Source organism: Muscardinus avellanarius (assembly GCF_963383645.1).
Source record: "Muscardinus avellanarius genome assembly, chromosome: 9".
Taxonomy (NCBI): Eukaryota; Metazoa; Chordata; class Mammalia; order Rodentia; family Gliridae; genus Muscardinus; species Muscardinus avellanarius.
Genome location: NC_137795.1, coordinates 50,164,551 through 50,186,786, shown reverse-complemented (window position 1 = coordinate 50,186,786; position 22,236 = coordinate 50,164,551). Strand labels below are relative to the sequence as shown.

At 36.5% G+C, this 22,236-nt stretch overlaps 1 protein-coding gene across 4 annotated transcripts in view; it reads left to right on the top strand.

Annotated features, from left to right (window-relative positions):
• The window catches only part of MAGI2 (membrane associated guanylate kinase, WW and PDZ domain containing 2), a gene marked incomplete at both ends in the record, with an annotated part of 1,509,512 nt that overhangs the window by 930,225 nt on the left and 557,051 nt on the right, over positions 1-22,236 (top strand). For all 4 annotated transcript variants that reach the window (XM_080701938.1, XM_080701937.1, XM_080701939.1 and 1 more), the window contains one exon: positions 20,751-20,966. In XM_080701938.1, the coding sequence (XP_080558064.1) occupies positions 20,751-20,966 (216 nt within the window). The remainder of the gene's footprint in view (positions 1-20,750; positions 20,967-22,236) is intronic.

Sequence of the window (22,236 nt, the reverse complement as noted above, 5' to 3'; positions counted from 1 at the left end):
CCTCCAAAAGACTTCTCATGTTCTCTAGAGTCATGTGTTTTGCTATAATTCTATAATGGTGGGATAATCGGTTTGGGCTTGGGAACTCATTTTGTTTATCCAAAGGTTTCTACCATGAGTCTTTCAGTTTTAGTGATATCTATGTATACTTGTGAAACACACACACACACACACACACACACACACACACACACACCCCACAAATGCAGGCACATCCAGAATTCACACCATCTTCTTGCTCTCATAGTCTAAATTTTGCCCACTTCACTCCAAATCTGTTTTCTACAGAGAATAAGAATAGTATTTTGCCAAGCATGGTGGTACACACTTGTAGTCCCAGCATTTAGGAGGCTGAGACAGGAGAATCATGGTTCACAGACAGCCTCAGCTACTACTTAGTGAGGCCCTTTGCAACTTGGTAAGACCCTGTTTCAAAATAAGTAATAAAATAGGGCTGAGGGTGTAGCTCAGAGGTAGAATGCCTCTGGGTTCCATCCCCAATACTACAATTTTTAAAAAAAGTAACATTTTAGGTAAAATCATGTTACTCACCTGCATAACAAAATCCTTGACTTGGCTGATCAGACCCTTCAAGCTCTGCTTCCAGTCAGTCTTCCCAAATTCAAATCCCACTGTACACACTGTGTGTGCTTCAGGCATGTGAACCTTTATCAGACCCTGTATTCACCAACCTCTTTCTTTCCCAGGGACTTTATGTGTGCTATTGTTTAGTCTGTACTCTACTTCTAGATTTTCATATGATGGGTTCAGTTTCACCTACTGAGATCAACGTTTCTTACCCATCCTGTCAATTCCCCAATTTTGATTTTAATTTATCTCAATAATCCATCTGGTCAATTTTTTGGATGTATTTTCTCTTCTTCACTCAAATCTCTTGAAGACAATAGCCTTATCTATATTGGTTTTGGCTGGGAGTATATTAAGTGCTCAATTCATGAATGGATAGGTATGCCTGGACAATTTTGTGTTGGTTATTGATTATTTCATGGTCCTGAGGTTGGTAACATATAAAGGAACAAATCTACTTCACTCCTATTTTTGTATAGCCCAAAAGGTGAGAATGGTTTTTATTTTGTTTTGTTTGTTTTTTTGGGGGGTACAGGGGTTCCTGGAAACGCTTCTACCTCTGGACTAAACTCCCAGACCTATTTTATATTTTTATTTGGAAACAGGGTCTCTTAAGCCAGCATGGCTATCTTCGAACCTGTACGATCCTCCTGTCTCCGCCTCCCAAGCGTGGGGATTATAAGCATGCACCACCACGCCCTGCGTGTGAGAATGATTTTTAAGTTTTAAATAGGTTGTTTTTAAATTAAGAGAAGGATAATAGTTTGTATCACATAAAATTATATGAAATTCAAATTTTAATATTTATGAATAAAGTTTTATTGGAGCATAGCCACCTGTGGTGATAGCCATGCATGCATTGCTGATCACTGCATGCATGCTACAAGAGCAGAATTGAGTCATTAGAACTGAGAGCAAATGGCCTGCAAAGCCCCAAATACTTATTCTCGGGCCTTTGGCAGAAAAGTTTACTAATCTCTAAGACAGACAATGGATACATTTTCATCCTTTTTATGCATATCAGAAATTTAACACTTAGAAGTAACATTATTCTGAGGCATCTCATAAAGATTGTCTAGAAGATAGAATGATGGAAGGTCCTAAAATAGGTCTCTTAAATTCTTTCTATGCTGGCCTAACTTTGAAAGCCAATTTTATTTATGTTACTTTCCCATTGAGGCAGCCCTCAAAGGCAGTGAATCTAGGTATTAATGCACATTACAATGACATGGGTGAACCGTGCTCAGGGTTTCTGACTAGTAGATGAGGAATGGGTCCTGGGATTGTCATTTCTAATGGGATCCCTGGGGACATTGTTGCTGCTGCTTTGGGAACCATGAGAGTCAAGATCGAGTATAAGGTTTTCCCCAAACTATTTCCTCATCCTAAAAGCCAAGAAATAGTAATCAGGGTTGTACACTTGTTAATCATTTATTCAGCATCAACCATGTGCCAGTGTGATTCTAGAGACTAGATAAACAAAGCTAAATGGCACATGGTGCCTTGTAAGAAGGCAACATTTAAACCTATGCAGACATTAAACAAATAATTACAGAAAAATATAAAGACTATAAAGAGAGATATAAACACACTGCTGTAGGGCCGCCAACTCTTGCCTGAATGTTAGTGAAAACTGCTTTAAAGAGTAATTATTTTGGAAATTAAGACTAATAGGAATCTATAATGGTATTGTGCAGGGAGGAGTTCATCCTGTGGCCCAGGCATGCTGAGTCACAGCATCTCTTAAAGAAATGCTGAGTATTAGGAGCAAATCCAGAAGGTCTGTGCCAAAATAAAGAAGAGATTATGAAAAGGCTTATCATTCTTCAAAGCAGCTAACATAAATTCCTACACAAGTGTTGTTCTGTTTCTTTGTTTGCTTGTTTTATTTTCTCCTTTGAAATCTAAGTACCATTGCTCTCCTCATAAACATCGCCTGCCTCCAGCCCACATACCACCATCACCACACCTTTGAAAGAAACTCTTCTCTGACCTCAGCACTTTCCCTCTTGATGTCTCCAGAACATTCTACCTGTTGGCAAGCTGTTTTAAAAACAAATCCACAAATATATTAAAAATGGCCATCCTACCAAAAGTGATGTCCAGATTCGATGCAATCTCTATTAAAATACCATCATCATTCAGCCGGGCGTGGTGACACACTCTTGTAATCCCCGCGCTTGGGAGGCAGAGACAGGAGTTCGAAGCCAGGCATGCTAGTTTAAGAGACCCTGTTTCCAAATAAAAAGTATAAAATAGGTCTGGGAGTATAGCCCAGAGGTAGAAGCATTTCCAGGAACCCTAGGCCCACGAAAAACAAACAACAAAAAAAAATACCATCGTCATTCTTTACAGACATTTAAAAAAAATCAGTCCTAAAATTCTTATGGGAAAATGAAAACTCCAGAAAAGCCCAAACAGTCCTGAGCAATAAGTACCATCCACGAGGCATCACAGTACCTGATTTCAAACTATACTCAGAACCATAGTAATGAAAAGAGCATGGCACTGGCCCAAAAACAGACACAGCCCAATGAAACAGAATAGAAGATTTCAAAATGAATTCATATACATACAGCCAACAACTGATTTTTAACACAGGGGCCAAAAAATATATACTTGGAAAAATATATAGCTTTTTTAAAACAAATATTGTTGCCAAAATTGGTTACCCATTTGTAGAAAAGTAGAAATAAATCCTACCTTCTCACCTTGCACAAGAGTCAACTCAAGATGGATCAAAGACCTTAAAAGTAAATGAGAGACTTTGCAATTTTGAGAAGAAGGCATAGAACCAACTTTCTAACATATAGGTATGATAGAAACTTCCTCAATAAGACCACAAAGACACAAGAATTTAAAATGAGGATTAATAAGTGGGATTGGATTAAAGACCTTCTGTGTAGCAAAGAAAACACCATCAAGAACCTTAACAGAAAGCCAACAGAATGGGAGAGGATTGGACCAGCTACTGCTCCAATAGAAAACTACTATCTGGAATATACAAAGAACTCAAGAAATGTACAACTAAAAGAACATATAGCCCAATCAATAATGGGCAAGTGAACTAAATAGACACTTAACAAAAGAAGAAATATAAATGACTAATAAATATGTGGAAAAATGTTCAGCATCATTAGAAAACAGGGAGATCAAATAAAAACTATATTGAGGTTTTACCTAACCCCAATTTGAATGACAGTAATTAAAAACATAAATGACAATAAATGCTGGTGAGGATGTGGGGAAGTAAAAACTCTGATATATTATTGGTGGGATTGCAAACTAGTGCAGCCACTTTGGAAATCAGTGTGGATATTCCTTAGAATAGGAATGAACCTACCCTATGATCCAGCTTTACCATTCCTGGATATCTACCTAAAAGGATTGAAAGTAGACAACCATAATAACACATACACATCCATATTTATAGCAGCACAATGCACAAAATATGAAATTTGCCTACGTGTCCATCAGAAGATGAATAAATTAAAAAATTATAAAATATACACACAATGGAATTCTACTCAGCCATAAACAAGAACAAAATTATGTCATTTGCAGGAAAATGGGTAGAATTAGAGAATATTATGCTAAGATCACTTAGGTACCAAAAGTGAAAGGACAGATGTTTTCCCTAATGTGTGAAAGTTAGGGAGAAATTGGGGTCCAGGAGGGACTCTAGACAAAGGAGGAAAAACCCTAGTGGAGTGATGGAATCTAAGGGAGGGAGACACAGTGAATGAAACACTTCCGTGGACATGATGTACATACACAAATTTATCAGTGCCAATCTAAAGGGTGTGCACAGGTAGGGGAAGGGGGCAGGGGAAGGGGAGCGTACCCAGTGCCATTTGTGTGTATGTCTCTTATTTCTCTGAACTTCATCATGATGTGTGATTACAGTGTACCAATTTTTAAAAAATCTGCATGCCTTTTAAAACCTGCACGCTTTCTTTTACTTGTGGGAAGCTGATATATATCTTTACCAAAGCCTACCAAGCACTCTATGATTTCTAGCCTCAAGGCTCCCCCATGTTCTGGCTCCAGATACAATATTCTCATAGGTCTCCTTGTAACTGCCATTCCTCCACAGCTTTGCAGATGTGTCGCCTCTGCCTTTTCCCTCCTGCAGCCCCCTGATCCTGTCCTAAAATTTACTCCCTCTTCTATCTCAGGCTGAAGCGGCCATCAGAGCCACCTTCAGCTAGACTCATGTCATCAAAAAACAACTTTATTTGTCGATGGATACCTAGGTTGGTTCCATAATTTGGCTATTGTCAATTGTGCTGGTTTAAACAATGATATCTAAATAGAAAACAGGGAAAAAAAGGGACTTTAGATAATTGAGGAGCATGACCAGTAGAATAGTGGAAGGTAACAGAGGTAGAGTGAAAAAGGGAAAACTGAAGAAAGAAACATTTGGAATTATGCCCTGCCCATGTATAAAGATGTCACTACCGATCTCACTATGTATTTACAGAGAGATGGGAGCGGGATGAGCAGGGAGAGGAAACACACCAAGCCCCGTGTGCCTGAATGTTTGTATGGCTTTTAAGCCTCGCTATGATGTACAACTACAGTGCACCAATAAAAGTGTTTTTAAAGACCTGTGTAGCTGGGCATGGTGGTGCATGCTTGTAATCCCAGCGCTTGGGAGGCTGAGACAGGAGGATCGCACAGGTTCGAAGCCAGCCTCAGCTACTTAGTGAGGCTCTCAGCAACTGAGTGAGACCCTGTTTCCAAATGAAGTATAAAAAAAAAAAATGGGTCTGGGAGTGTAGCCTGGAGGTAGAAAGGCCCTGGGTTCCACCCCAAGTACAACCTAAATAAATAAATAAACAAATAATAAAGACCTGTGTATTTCTTGGGTTAGTGAGATATTAGACATATTTTCAGAATAGATAAAGTCTTGAGTTTAAGAAAAAGTGAGGGACTTATTTAACTAGTTAGCAGAAACATTGCATTTAGCTTTACATACAATTTGATTTAAATATTTTGGAGAACAAATTCACATAAAGGCACACAAAAATCAACTTCCATAAAATTTAGCTATTTATAGCCGGAAGTGGAGATGTGTTACTATAATCCCAGTACTTGGGAGGCTGAGAAAATAGGGTACCAGGTTCAAAGCTACCCTTAGCAACTTGTAAGACCCTGTTTCTAAATAAAAAATAAAATGAGTCTGGGCATATAGCTTAGAGGTAACCCCCCCCCCCCCGCCATTTCAATCCACTACACACACACAGTTGGCTTTTAGAGAAATATTTGGGATAATTAATAAGTATTTGGGACTATTAATAAAAGTATTTGGGACAATAAATAAAAAACACTGAAAAAGCCGGGCATGGTGGCCCACGCTTGTTATCCCAGCATCCGGGAGGCTGAGACTGGAGGATCACGGTTCATGGACAGCCTCAGCTACTTAGTAAGTCCCTCTGCTACTCAGTGAGACCTGGTTTCAAAATAAAAAATAAAAAATAAAAAATAGGGCAGGGAATATAGCTCAGAGGTCGAATATCCCTGGGTTCCATCCCCAGACCCACACACACAAAAATAACACTGAATATTTTTTTATTTCTTATTATTCGGAAAGCCACATGACCTCCTAAAGATTTATATTGATCTAGAAAGATTTTGTCTCAGATGAAAGGGGATGAAATTGGATGTGTAATCTTAATTTCACATTTTTATTTTAAGGTTAACTTGAACTCATTTGGGATTTGCAAGACACTACCATTTACCTTTTCGGGGTTTGTGATTTTGTATTTTTGTCATTATTTGGTGGATAACCACCTCGCCCAGGACAAGATGAGTTTCAGAGAGGACTCTGCCTGGTTTTTTCCCTGCTGTGTGTTGAGTTCACCCATGCCTGACTAATAGTAGGCTCTGGATAAGTATTTGCTCAGTAATGAACAGAATGACTGGATGTCTGATACTCTCCCTCTTTGTTCACTCAGTGTCATTGCTGTCCTCAGCCCATGAGGGGGGCTAAGCTCCCTTGTGTCCCTTGAGCCCTCTCCTATATCACCAAGCATCCTGTCTCTGGAGTATGCATTTCTGTCTCACACCTTAGGTTGACTGTCATCCTCATGGTCTCTCACTCCTATTAGTTATAGATATCATCATCTGTTACCAGTAATTGAGTAGTTATCTAGTCTTTTTTTAGAAGAAGTTTAGAAATTAAAATATTACAAAACAATTTTTTTTAGTTTTAGTAGAATCAGTATAAAATGATTATGGATATGTTGCTTTTTTGTATTAAGCTTCAAAATGTGTGTGCATTTTTACAGCACATTCAATTCAAACCAGCTACATTTTAAGTCTTTAAAAGCCAGACATAAGGAATGGTTTCCATATTGGTTTACTGCAATTTCTGGACCTATAATCTAAGGTACCAGGTACCAGGTGCTCACAGATAATCATATATACAGAGTTTGATGCTAATATGTCAAGTCAGATTCACATTGGACTCTACAACTTCACAAGGAGTCTCAGTCTCTCTCTCTCTCTCTCTCTTCACTATTTTTTCTGGCTTTATTTTAACTGACTCTCACGTTTCTATGTTTCTTCCTCTGTTCTCTTCTTCATCAATTTAATAACATTTTTTCTCTTTTCTTTTTTCTTCTTCTTTTTTTTTTCTACTCTCTGAGTGACACTCCCCAACCCTATCTCATTTTTTATTTTGAAACAAGGTCTCACTAAGTTGCAGAAGGCCTTACTAAGTTACTGAAGCTGTCCTTGAACCTATGATCCTCCTGTCTCAGCCAACCAAATACTGGAATTATAGGCATGCACAACCACACCCAGTTCAATTTAACATTTTTTATAATATGTATTTATTCCTGTCTCATAACTCACTATAACCGTAAAGTAAGAAGGATGACAAAAGACAGAGCTATAGTATGAAAACAGGAGCAATGTACCTTAATAAAATATACAGGAATGATTTAATGGTTGGTTTTATAATCTAGATTATAAAATACTACCAGTTCTAACAGAGTTTTCTTTATCATGAGGTTGATTTTCATAGAAAGTAAGTATATTGAGTCAGTAAAAATATTTCTATTATTCAAGAGTTGCTAACATCATGCAGACAAATCCTTCAGTTAAAAACAAAACAGACTGATTTCTTTTAGCTTGTCAGGTTGCTCATTTTTTTCTGCCGAATGTGTTTCTTACATCTAAATTGCTACTAACTTTATCCATACTCTAACACTTAGGATTTATGTTTGTAAGTATCTCACAGATCACAAGAAGATCATAATGAAAATGTTGACTCTAAAATGTAAAAATAAACCTGATCATTTTAAAATGTCATGTGGCCCGAAATATATATAAGTTTGAAATGCTTTGTATATGGCCTTCCACAAAGTAATCATAGTTCATCTCCTAAGGGAGATATATTTGGGAACTTTCTAATTCACCAACGGAGATGGGTACAAATGAAAGGTTTGAAATAAAAATAGAAAAAGTCTGAAACCACAATCACTTTCCCAGAAGGGAATGCACAAAAAGAGTGAAGATAGAGACAAATGACAGTCCTCCCCATTTATGTCAGAGAAACAAATGAGCCCATACTTTAAAGTCATTGAAACTGTTGCCTGCAGTTTGCTATTTATTCTCTATTTATTATCAATTTAAGACTATCTCATATGATATTTTTAGCCAGAATCTTCTCTTTCTTTTTTTAATTTTTTTAAATTGGTGCATTGAATATAACCTGTCGCCATCACATTCCTAAAAATTTTCCATTCCAAATTTTTTGGAATAAGAAGTACTCTAGAGATGGTTCCCTATTCTGTAATTTCACAAATGAGGAAATTAAGCTTCAGAGGAATGTGATGTTTAATCCAAGGTCATTAAGAAGGTTAGCTGTAGAAGCTCAATTAGAATACAGGGCTCTTTTCACAAAATCAGACTTAGGGAAATCTAGCAAACAAGTTCTCCAAGTAGAAATATAGTTCTTTATTGCTTCTCAGACTTTTATTAGCAGCCAAGGATTAGAGATTAGATATTTGGCAAATTTCTTTGGTTATTAACCAACAATCAAGTTAAGATTAATCAGAAATTTCCCTGGGTATTGTACTTGCAAGAGAGTGACAAAAAGGAAGCCTTAGAGGTCTCCTAATATTGCAGTAATATTTTAGTATCACACTTAATAGCACAGTTGAGAAAAGGAAGTTATATGACAGCCATAAATGTTGTGTGAGAAACATAATATTGTCCTTGAAAGGTTCCGTTTCCTTTATCAATTTCTGAGGAAGTAAATTTAATTAAGATGACTATCACAGGAATCTGCTAACCTTCGTAGAAATGTCCATTTATAAATTCATTGGAATTCTACTTCTGCTTTCTTATTTACTCAGCCATGTGGGGACTTTCTTTTAATTATCAGCTCATAAGCACTTAAAAATCTTAAAGAGTTAGTGATTGTATTAATAGAAAATGCAAAGCATTTCTACTCAGAAATGTCGACTTTTAAATTCATTACTAACTGGAATAGAGATTATTTTTTTCTCAATACTATTTTCCAAAAATATGCACTTGGGTTTCCTAAGAGAGTAGAATCTTTGTATCTACCCTACCAGGTTCCCTGACCACCCAGGCTTACACCTCCACTGTGATTTGAGGAGCATGAAAATCTCTTCTGAAAAACATACCCCCCACCTTGAGTTGACTAGTTACTTTCTAAGTTCCATGATTAACCTTTTGGATTAGTCAGATCCTGTATTTAAATGCAAGCATTATGTAAAACCTCCTAAGCCAAGATTAGTCATTTACAACTTAGTTTAAATTAGTTTATCAGTGTTAACCCAGTAATTTAGAGTAACTTAGTAAGACCCAAAGGAAACTGGAAATGGGACACATATACTATATAAAAGAAAAGGAATACTTGCATTGTTAGTGGCATAAGGTATGAAAGAAAAGGCTAATGACAGGAGAGTGTGGAGAACTGAGTACCGGACACTATAGATACTCAAATGAGAACCTGTTTCTGATGACTCAGGACAGAAAAGGATGACAATATAAACTTTGCTATTTTCACTCTGTTGCCATGAGTCAAAACTTCCTCTGTGAGTTATGACTAATTATGAAGTCCCGACACTGAACAAAACCAGGGTTCTAATATAAATCCATACTTATTTACTTGAAACATTCATTCATTTCACCTTCTATCCTAGATCTTGATAATAAATTTAATCGCCAAATGAATTTCTCAAGTTAAGTGAATTTCTCCAGTCAAGACAAGATAAAGTGATAAAATGGATGATCAGGAAGTGGGATAAAAGAACATCGCTAGGAAATGTATGTCCATTAGATACTTAATAATATTTTACAGGTACACAGTCTAGCAAAACAATTGAACAAGAAAGATACCGTTGACTCAGTGTCATCTAAATTGTTATTGTGTTTTGGTATTTATTCAGTTTTCTTAGTCACTTTAAAACAGAGGCTTTCACTTCATTTTTTATGAGAAAATTCAATTACTCTGTTGATAATACAGCAACTTGAAATGATATTTGATGAGAGGGATTATCTAAGACTGTGTCATCCAGTATTATAGCCACTATTTCCAGTATTAAACATGTGAAACAGGACCTGTCCAAATTTAAATGTGCTGTAAGTATAAATTATACACTGGGTTTCAAAGACTTAATATGAAAAAAACCAAGAGATTGCACTAATAACTTTATTTTTCTTCTGTATTACAATGGTAATATTTTCAGATATATTGGGAAAAGTGCAATATGCTATTAAAATCACTTTCAACTTTTTCAATGTGGATAATTAGAAGACTTAAATTACAAATGTGGGTTAGCCAGTGGTTCGTGTTGTTTTGACTTGATAATGCTACTCTGTAGAATCTGACATACTTTTAAATTGATATGCTTGTGAATTATGCTTTTAAATTCTTTGTTTTTACAATTATAAATATTAAGATGCCTTATTTTGAAAGCAAACATATATTTGACATTAGAAAACCACTTGTGACTTTTTTCTGTTCTCTCAAGGATTTCCTCATATAATTGTTTTTACATACATTATTTGGCAGACAGGAACTGTTCTGAACTTTTCTAATAATGCTCAAGGGCTAAAGAGTTTTTATTTTCCTTTAAATGAATTAGCCACCTACCCTGGACGGACTGTGGACCATTTCATTTAGCCAAGATTTTTTCTGTGCCTGTCCACATTGACGAATATGCCTAAGTGAACATTTAGTTAGAATGACCACTGAGTAATTACTACTAACAAGTTTCAAAGGATGGCAGCGAAATTTAATAATCCATATGACTTTCTATTTTGTACTGATGCATAAAGTGATATAGTAAAATTCAAAATATTCAGCATATTGGAGACATACTATTGTGAAACCAGCATTAATGTAATTTGAAATGAAGTTTTTAGTTTGAGTTTGTTACAGAATAATTAAATTCCACATGTAAAAGTAAAAAAGCAAAGCTCACATTTTTATAAGATTATGCATGTTTTAAAGTTATACTCAACATAGAGTTGTCAAAAATCTAGCCATTTATTGTTCAATATAAGTATCAGTCACAAAAATTTGTTTTGAATACTTTATTTCTGGCATAATGCGAGATGAATGATTTTTCTCCAGAAAAGGACCTTATCTTTTGAGATTACTGCTAACTACATATTATATGGTGAGGAAATGATATGTTGGATCTTATTTTTCCCCCAGGCCCAAATTTAAGCATCAGAGCTGCTCCCAAAAATAACTTCAAAAATCAGTTGACAAAAGCATTCCAAAGTGAAAATTTGTGTCTTTTCTGCTATAGAATGCAATTTTAGCAAAGTAGAATATTTTCAGGGTTATATTTATTCTGGTACTTACAAAAATTTTACTTTACTAAATATAAGCATTCAAATATGATCTTTGCGATGCCTGGCATGAATTATCATGGGTTTGGGTACTAGTTGAACCGATTACTACTCCTTGTTCATTTTTTAATTTACTTATTATTGGTGAGTTATATAATCATATATTTTGTTGATGTTCAGGGTGATAGAGGCATAAGTGCACACAGCACTCACTGAGCCCTCCCCCAATTCCCACCCCATTTCCTCTCCCCTCCTTCTTCCCATGCTCAGCTCAGTGATTGGCTTTGGTAAGTATATATATGTATATCATGTCCATTGAGATATTTTCTTCTTCAGGTCTTCCTCTGCCCTCCCATCTTCCTCAGTTAGGTCTCCTCCTTCACTCCACTAAGGTTTTTCCTCTGAGTCTCTCCTGTGCCCTAATTTCTCTCTAGCTTCTGCATAGGAGAGAGAACATCCAACCGTTCATATTTTGTGACTGACTAATCTCACTTAGCATAATATTGTCCAGTTCCATTCATTTCCCTGAAAATGGCATAATTTTGTTCCTTTTTATGGTTGAGAAGATTTCTATTGTGTGTAGATCATCTGTTGATGCACATCTTGATATAGCTTGATAATTACAAACTGTACAGACATAAACATAGATATGCATGCCTTACTCTGATAGTTGGTTTCAGTTCTTTTGGGTAGATACCCAAGATTGGTGTACCTGGATAATATGGTAGGTTCATTCCCATTCTTCTGAGAACTATTCTTTGTTTAATATATTACACATGCCTTAAAGTTGGAATTTGGGATTCTTTAATTTTACATCAATTTCTATTAATACAAATATAAATATCTGTTGTAAGCTAAAATTATTATTTACTTATGATCTAGTGGGTTTTCTAAAAAAATAGTTATGATTAGATCTAAAACTCTGAGTCTCAACTATTTGATGTCAAATAGTGCAGGTGTCATTACGGAGATCAAGTATCAAACTCCTTGCTCCATTTATAAAACTGGGGGGAAACTGATACAGTTTTCCACCACTTGGATTTTGCTCTCCACAGATCACACAACAAGGATATGTTCTCCGATTCTCTGGGGATTCCGACAATGAGCTGTGCTGTACTCATTCCCTGACATTTCCTATGCACATTTGTCTCTTCTTCTAAGCTGTTATCCAAAAATGATTCTTCTTGATTACCAAAATAAATTAAATAGAAGATAAATAAAATAATATAAATAATACAAAAATAAAATAAAAAATAAAAATGATAAAAGCACTGAGAATACTGGGTAGGAATGGAGAAAATCGTCTTAATCTAAGATACCTTCAAGATATGAATGAAAATATTCATATACCCTTATGAATCCCATCTCTAATGGGCTGCCATGTGAAATGACCTATGATTATTTGATGTAAAATGTACACATGTTATCATATATCCAGAGAATGAAAACAACAGAATCAGCATCTAAATATAAAACTTAAAAAGAAAAATGAATTAGTAACTTACCATTTGATTGTGATTTTCTTAAAGAGAACAGGCTTTGGAAATGAGTAGACATATTTCAAAGCATCATGCTTGCTGTGAGCATTTTTACATTAGCTCTCATTCCTAAAATCATTCTGCAGTGTCTTTCCTATCCCTTGTCATGTCAGAATGTGAAAAGAAGGGCGCTGCTCAGAAAATATATATATTTTTTTGACATTTGTTACTGTTCAAAAAAACCTAAGGATACAAGAAAGGGAATAGCTTAAGATTCATTGAAAGAGTTTCCTTTTCTTCTTTGGCCTCACAGATAAAATCAATATGAAAAGAACTGGGGGAGAGAAAAATATTACTTAAAAATTATAAGACTTTTGTGAAAAGGTTATTTGCAGAGGAGTAATTGCTTGATGTTCTTCAAGTAGAGTCCATGACAAGCCACTCTCATCTCTTTCAGATGGCCTAGCAATAGGCTCTTTGAAAGTGAATTAGGGTTAGACTTTGCAAGAACTTTAGTTGGGTTGAATTCATAACAATGACATCTGTTTTAGCTCTACTCCCTTTGCAATAAATGACTGTAAGTGATTGGCATTTATGCACTAGTCTTTGCATTCAGATTTCTAAAAGCTTTTCCTTTTTTAGAACATTAGAAGCAAGTGCATTACCCCTGTTGCAAACTCTCATAGCCTCATCTTTATGAAAGAAGTACTGATGTATAAGTATTTAGCTGAATAATAAATTTGGCTTCTCAAATAAATAATTGTCAGTTTTATAGTCATTGATTATAAAAACATAAGAAGGAGGGAATGTGGTGGGAATTGGAGAAGGACTAAATAAGTGATGTATGCATGTAGTCCTCTACCATCTTGTACCCCATTAATAAGTATGATTACAATGAACCAATAAAAAATTCAAAAAGATAAGTTTATAAATTATCCCAATATGATAGAATTAAGTAGAAATATTTATATATCACTTTGAGATCAGAGCAGAATTTGATATTAAAGTTATGAAATTGCTACTGTATAGTTCACTCTTTTTTTAGTTGACTATGCTGTTCTGTATTTATACAATAGAATGCCATTACAGTTAAGTTATCAATGAAATTTTTTATAGAAGATGTAAATGAAATGTTGAAGTTGCACGATCGTCTTTATGGTATAATTCACTCTTTATAAAATACATCCAGTGAAAATCTAAAAATGATTATTTACTGCCACTTCTTTCCTGAAGTGTGCACACCCTTATTTTTGGAGGGGAGTAAACCACTTGAAATGTTCTTGCTGTATGATTTGGTGGCAGTATTGCCTTTACCCTTTGAAACGAATATGCCTGCTCTCATAGACTGTGGCTTTAGCACGACTTCTGGACGGGCTGCAAGTTCCACACACTTTTATTTCTCTTAAGAGGTAAAATGGTGTTTTGAACCAAGATGAGGTTCTTAAGTCAAACAGCTACAGGCTTTCCATTTACTTCAAGGACATGTTTCTTCTCATATATGGGTGCTTAGAAAGTAGGAAGGAAAAGATACTTCATGAAATTGAAGGAGAGACTGGTTAAATAGTGGAAGGGAATTGGGGGAAGCTTGAGGAGAGGAAAAAGGAAGCTTGAGGAAGGAACCAATTCAAGTAATATGATGTTGATGTGAAGGTATCACTTCCAGTCTCACTAGCTCATAAGAGGAGGGAGGGGTTTAACCAGATTGGTTGTAGAGGGAAACCCATCAAGAGATGGTCTGTGCCTATATGAACCTATCACTCAGAATCTCACCATGATGTAAAGTTATAATGCATCAGTAATTTTTAAAGTAGTCACCACATCTTGAGCGTCTATTCTCATCTGGGCCTGCCACATATTATTACCATTAACCTTTATAGCTGCACCGTGTGGTAAGAGTTCATTCTAATCCCCATTTGGTACTAGAAGACAGATGTAAAATGCCCATTTCAGTGTCTAATTCAGTAAATCGTGGCAGTGATGCTGGTAATAATATTAAAAGTAGCTGTGCTTGTTTTTTGTGTGTTTTGTTTTGTTTGGGGTGCTACATATTGAACCCAGGGGCATTCTACCCCCAAGCTACACTCCTGCCCTTTTGATTTTTTTAGTTTGAAACAAGGTATTGCTAGATTGCTGCGGTTTCTACTAAATTGCTGAGGTAGGCTAAGAACCTATGATCCTCCTGTCTCAGCCTCAAAGTTCCTGGGATTATAAGAATGCACCACCATACCCAGCTTTGTAGTGTCTTTCTACAACTAAAAAAATAATCAACCAAAAAGATTACTTGTTTTGAAACAGGGTCTCACTACATTTCCCAGGCTGGTCTCGAACTTGAGGATCAGTATATCCTCCAGCCTCAGCCTCCTGAGTGCTGGGGCTATAGGCAATCTAGTTTGTAGCTGCTTCTGCTACTGTAGTCATTTTGCAGCCCACACTACTATTTTAATTGAATCAAATTATGGCTATAGAGAGAAGGCAGGATGAGGGGGCACAATGGTTAGGGTGTGGGATTCAAAGTCAGGTTTATTTCACCAGAATCCAGCTGTCAACGCTGTGCAACATCACATCACATTGTCGTGGAAGTTGGGGTTGATTGTTTTTAATATTTTTAGATTCACTAAATCTTGGCAATATGAATAGAGGCACTTCATTCCTAGTGGGACAATATTTTCAAATTATATAATGTTTTATTTGTTTTATTTTGTGGTACTGAGATTGACCCAGCGATGTTCTACCTCTGAACTACACCCCTAGCCCTATACTATTGTTTATTTTCAAATAGGGTCTTACTTAGTTGCTGAGGCTGGCCTTGAACCTGCAATTCTCCTGTCTTAGCCTCCCAAGTAAGGGATTATAGACATGCATGCACCCCTGGCTTCCACTACATATACATATACATATACATATACATATACATATACATATACATATACATATACAATTTTTGTAGTACCGGGGCTGGAACCAGGGGCATTCTTCCTCCAAGCTATACCCCCAGCCCTATATTTTCTTTTTCTCTTTCTTTTCTTTTCTTTTTTCTTTTTTTTTTTTAATTGCAGGTCTGGGGATGAACCCAGAGGCATTTGACCTCCAAGCTACATGCCCTGCCCAATTTTTTTATTCTTTATTTTGAAACAGGGTCTCACTGAGTTGCGGAGAGCTCACTAAGTAGCTGAGGCTGTCTGCGAACTGCGATCCTCTAGTCTCAGCCTCCCAAATGCTGGGATTACAAGTGTGCACCACCACGCCCGGCACCCAGCCCTATTTTTTATTCTTTATTTTTGAAACAAGGTCTAACTAAATTTCAGAAGATCTCACTAGGTAACTGATGCTGTCTGAAAACCTGTGATCCTCCTGTCTCTGCTTCCCAAGTACAGGGATTACAAGCGTGTGCCACCATGCCCGGCCCTCAATGTGTATTTTTAAACTTTTCAGTTATTTTTAGTGTCTTAAGGGAAAAGGTTATTTTCTCCACATTGTATCCTCATTCTCTAAAGTAATATCTTCCCTATCAAACACACACCTAACCACAGAGAAAGAGTCATCTGACACGTGAAAAGAAATTTTTTTAAGTACCGAGGTTTGTGTAATACAAATTAAGTTGAAATTGGGAAGTGAGCTGTTAAAAATCAAAAGGATAAACAAACCTGACACCTGGTAGTCCCTAACACTGGTGCTGTGATGGGGTCTGGGGTGTACAGTGTTTGACCTGCATGGTTCTAAGCAGAGGCGTGGATTACCATTTGCAAAGTAGTAATTATGATTTTACCAATACTTTCCAGCCAGAAGAAAAAGAATCCATAAGTACAGTGGGCGCTGAGACTAATAAGGCCACAACTGTCATCTGACGTGATCCTCCTGTCTCAGCCTCCCAAGTACTGGGATTACAAGCATGTTCCAACATGTCTGACTTCCACATTAGATTTTAAAGCAGTTTAGTGTTTATTTATTCTGAATATGTGCAGGCATGCTTCCTAAAAGGCACATTTTATTTTCATCCAAAGATTTTGTGTGTGTGTGTGGTACTGGGGTTCCTGGAAACCCTTCTACCTCTGGACTACACTCCCAGACCTATTTTATATTTTTATTTGGAAACAGGGTCTCTTAAGCCAGCGCGGCTGGCTTCGAACCTGCATGATCCTCCTGTCTCTGCCTCCCAAGCGCAGGGATTACAAGCGTGCGCCACCACGCCCGGCTCGTCCAAAGATTTTTATACACTTAGAGAACTATTTTAATGGTTCACCTACCTAACTAATTGGCTGATTCTTCAACTTTTGGTCTAGGGTGTTTCTTATGCAATAGGATAAAAAAATCTTGGCTTGGTATAACAATTTATTCTCCATTAATTATATTTCTCAAGTGTAGTGGCTGTGTGGATTATTTCTGTTCTTCTTCCTCCTCCTCTTCTTTCTCTCTCTCTCTTTCTTTTGTACTGGGGATTGAATCTAGGAGAATTCTACCTCTGAGCTATATACCCGGCCCTGTTTTATTTCTTATTTTGAAATAGGTCTTGGTAGATTGTTGAGAGTCTCACTACATTACTGAGGCTGCCCTCAAACCTGAGCTCCTCCTGTTTTAGCCTTCCGAGTACTGGGATTACAGGCTTGCACCACCCTGCCCAGCTCTATAACTCTTTTAAACTGCTATCTTTTCTAACAAAGATAATCTTAATGTTGTACCTAATGATCTATACAGTAGTATATCCAAAAATTAATCTGATATATTTTATAAATAAAATTATAGAAAGTATTGGTACAGAATTTATAATCACATTTTACCAATAGGTATAATTATTTAATAAGGTCAGAAGGATTTTTTATTTAGTATTTAACCTGTGATATGCACTTAATTCTAATCAGTAAAAAGTTATTTCAGAGAGATTAAAACTTAAAACACAAACAGGAAAAAATACTGAAGTATGATCCTTTTTCCTTAGTGCTATATATATTTGAGGACATTAAGGATCTTAGAATGCTACTTTAAATTATACCACTCACTGGGATATGCAAAGATTATTTGCTAATTTTGCATTATGTTTATTAGATAAGAAATATGTATTGAGATTCAATAGAAAGCAAAGCAGTGTGCCGAGAGTTTTACCAGCCTGAAATGAATGCTGAAATATGATGCCAGTTCGCTCACTTCTAGGGAACACCTAGCCATTTTTGTTTGCTCAGAATTTGGCTAGTACACATAAAATTTGACTCATTATCGTTAGGAAAATGTATACCATCCACTTTGAAGACTTCTCTAAGAAATAACAATGTTACACAAGTAGGAGTCACATTGCAAAATAGAATGTTTTCCCGTACCACTCTTAGAACTGTGACTATGTATGAAAATGAGCAAGAGCCTTGGTGGTGTGGCTAGCCTGCAGAATACATGCTCACTTCCTGCCAGCATGAGGATGCCCTGCCATTCACACCACTGCAGTTTTCTAGAGTATTAAGCTCTTCCTCATGCACTCTGACTTTGTCTTGATAACAAGCCATAGTGGAGGGCAAGTGGCGTGAATGGCTCTCCAGCATCCCAAGGCCCTTTCTCTCTCTCTCTCTTTCTTTCTATTTTTTTTTTTTTCCGGTGGTACTAAGGGTGGAACCCAGGGGTATTTCTGCCTCTGGGCTACATTCCCAGACCCATTTTATACTTTATTTGGAACAAGGTCTCACTAAGTTGCTGAAAGCCTCACTAAGTAGCTGAGGCTGGCTTCGAACCTGTGAGAACCTCCTGTCTCAGCCTCCAAAGCTCTGGAATTATAAGCATGCGCCACCATTTCAAGGCCCCTTCGATCTTGGGAGACCCCAGAGCTAAAATGGGTGGAAGGTAGGGCTCCATTGTCATCGTCAGCATCCTTACTGCTATGCTTCAAAGACTGACCATGTAACTTAGAAAAAGGAAGATTTATTTGCTCATAGTTTTCCTTGGAGAATTTGGGATTCAGTCCATGTGAGGTTGGGGACTGAGGATCTCAGAACATGGTGGAGGAAGTAGAGAGTGGGAGAACACAAGACTTTGCCCCTCACTTCATGGAGGCCAGAATCAACAGAGAAAGTGAGGGAAGAAAGAACCATATATAACCCCAAGGCCTCTGTCCCTGGGACCTATCTTCTCCAGCCACCACCCAGATACATCAAGTACAACTGATTTATCCATTGCTGAGATTACAACAGAGTCCTTCTTCTAACATTGCTACTTTGTAAGTGCTATGGGGATCATTCTATTTCCAAACCATTATAAACAACCACCCTTTCCTGAAATCAGTAACAGCATTTTCCCTTCTCTTGACAGCTCACAACCATGCCCATGTGACTGATACTCAGCTAATGACAATCCTGCCTGGGAATTCCCCCTTCAAATGAGCCAATCAGAGCAGCTGAGGAGGAGCTGGGGCCTCATTTCTACTAATGCAGTTTTTCCACGGCTGCATCTGTAGGCAAAGGAACCAACTAGAGCTCTTAGAGACCAAGGCCAGCAAGGATAGCACTGGGGTCCTGAATAGAGCCCTTTGTTTGTGTCTATCATCCCCAGTCTTCAACACACCACTCTCATGTTTGACCTAAGTGGAGCGAGTTTCGGTTGTTTTATAAACCAGAATAGATGTAATCATAACACTTACAGCTGTTCCCATTTATCAGTAGAAAAACTGAACCTCATTAAGCTGAAGTAACTTAGTTGAATTGTAGTTCTGTAGAAAAGCCTAGATCCCATGCCCAAGGGTAATTTCTTTAAGAGAACACTGTTTTCCCAGATACCATTGAGGACCTCTGTAGAGAATGAGGTACACTTCCTTCCTCCTCTGTGTCTATTTGATTTCAGGGTCTAATCTTATCTTATTATAATGTTTATATATTTGGTATCAGATTTGGTTTTCCACACCAGACTGTCGAGCACCTTGGAAGACAAAGATCTCATTTACAGTGATCAGTTTTTTCTCAAACATATACTGGAGCACCTGGGTGCATACTCAATACTAATAAAGACTAATGAATGAGCAAACGAATGCATAAATTCTGCAGCTGAAAACACCAACATGGGTTTAAATATGGTGCTGAAAGTACAAGATGAGATAAAAGAGAAAAACTATGCTCTTTACCAATCCCTATTTTAGAATATTCTAAATAAATGGACTTTCCTCAAACATATAAATGTTTCATTTAATAAGCATGTTTTGCTTATATTTATGTGCTAGATTTATCTTACCAAGATAAATAACAACGAGGCTTCTTTTTAAAGGAGGCTCGCACACTGATGGGGGAAACAAATGCTTCCGTAGCTCAAATGACAGAGCTGTGGGAAGGAAAGCTGTGTTGGTTTGAAGAAAGACTAGAGCAGAGGCTCACTGTCAGCAGAATGGAATCCACGAACCGAGCCTGGAGATACAGCTCTAGACAGGATGCTGTGCACACTGAGAAAGCAGCCATGCCCCTCAACAGCTGGAGGAAAGTACAAGGCCCTGTGTCTTTCCAAAGTAATGTGAGATTTGAAAAACAAATACAAAACAAACTCAACATAATTTTTTAAAAGTTTACACTCAAGTCTTATCATAAAAAATAGAATCATTTTGAAGTTACTAATGTACCTTTTGGAAATAATGCATAAGACTATATTGTGGTTTCACAAAAGGATGATAATGAAAATATATCTATAGCTATAAGCATTCCAATACAGTAGAAACACTAACGATAGATATCTATATAAAAGGATATAAACCATATGCATGTATGTGTGTCTCTTTATATATGTATAAAATTGGATAAAAATGTGTTGATATGATATTGATTATGAATTATGCACACAGTTGGAAAAAGACTGAACTCTGGAATGTTTTGTTATCCTTTGCAGACAATTACTACGGTACCCCAAAGCCTCCAGCTGAACCAGCACCATTATTATTAAATGTAACAGACCAGATACTTCCAGGAGCCACTCCAAGTGCTGAAGGAAAACGGAAGAGAAATAAATCAGTAAGCAACATGGAGAAAGCAAGTATAGAGCCTCCCGAAGAGGAAGAGGAAGAGAGGCCTGTGGTCAATGGAAATGGAGTAGTAGTAACGCCAGGTTGGTCATTTGCAATTTTTTGTACGCTCCTCAGTTAACTGTTTTCCATATGAGTATGTATATGTACATATAAATATATACATATATCTGTGTGTTCAAATGTAAATACATTATAATTATCTTTAGCAAAAGAAGATTATGGTATTGGATAGAAAGGACTTAATTCTTACATAAAGTTTTTTCTAACATTGACATATTCATTCAACTTCCTTAATTTTTGGTTTCACTTATACAGTAATAATGACAACATAATGAATGGTTAAAGTCTTTTAGTATTTACAAGTCATAATTATGATTGGACAAAGTTTTAAAATGTTTTAAATCATATTAACAAAACCCATCCTTGGAATTACTGCTATGGATTTTTTTGTGTCTTATGCTTCTTACTAATAGGGCTCCAAAAATAGTTTTTCATAATGTTTAATAGTTAAATATAACCAGGGCAAACAAAAAGAAAAACTATGGCATTCTATTAGCCTCTTGCAGTACTTTTCCAAATTTTTGCTTCACCGGCTCATTTTCTATAGTGGCATATGAGTGGATAATGAAAATTTAAGGGCTGTGTTAAAGCTCTTGAATAAATGTAGTATGTATGCCTGGAATTATATTATTTGTAAGATATTTCCTGCTATTGCTCTGATGTCCATGTTTTTTTTTTTTTACTGTACTGCTTCCCTATGACATAGTATTTGAATTTTTGTGCTCAATTATCTTTGTCAAAAAAGAGCTTCATAAACTTACTTTTTATCTTACTTTTTCAAAAATACCTGTAAAAATTATTCTTCATTTAACATAAGGGGAACATAAGGAGACCAAATATAATCTGCACCTATCAAGGTGAAGAACTTTTAAGGGTGGTTTTATATTGATTCCTCAAGAGGACACCCCTTCCTTAGTATATTCAGGTAAAAATGTACATTTGCCTATAGCAATTATTGCTTTCTAGATACAAATGCAGAAACTCACTGAAAGTAAATAATGTAATTCTTCTTTTGATATGGAAGCATTTACATCAAAATGTTTGTTTTTCCTGATGCAGCTAAAATTAGTTTAAACTAATAGTATATTTCTTAATTGAACTTTGATGTTGAGAAGCAAAACAACCCACCAGAGTTAAGAAGTAACCACAAAATACACAGTAGTAAGGGATTAGAGAACAATTAGAGAATTTCTTGCTAGTTAATAGCTTGTGGTTAAAAAAGGTAAAATGATATAAAATGTATGGCTTTGGCCAAACCCAGATCGTTCATTTATATTCTTTTAACTTGTG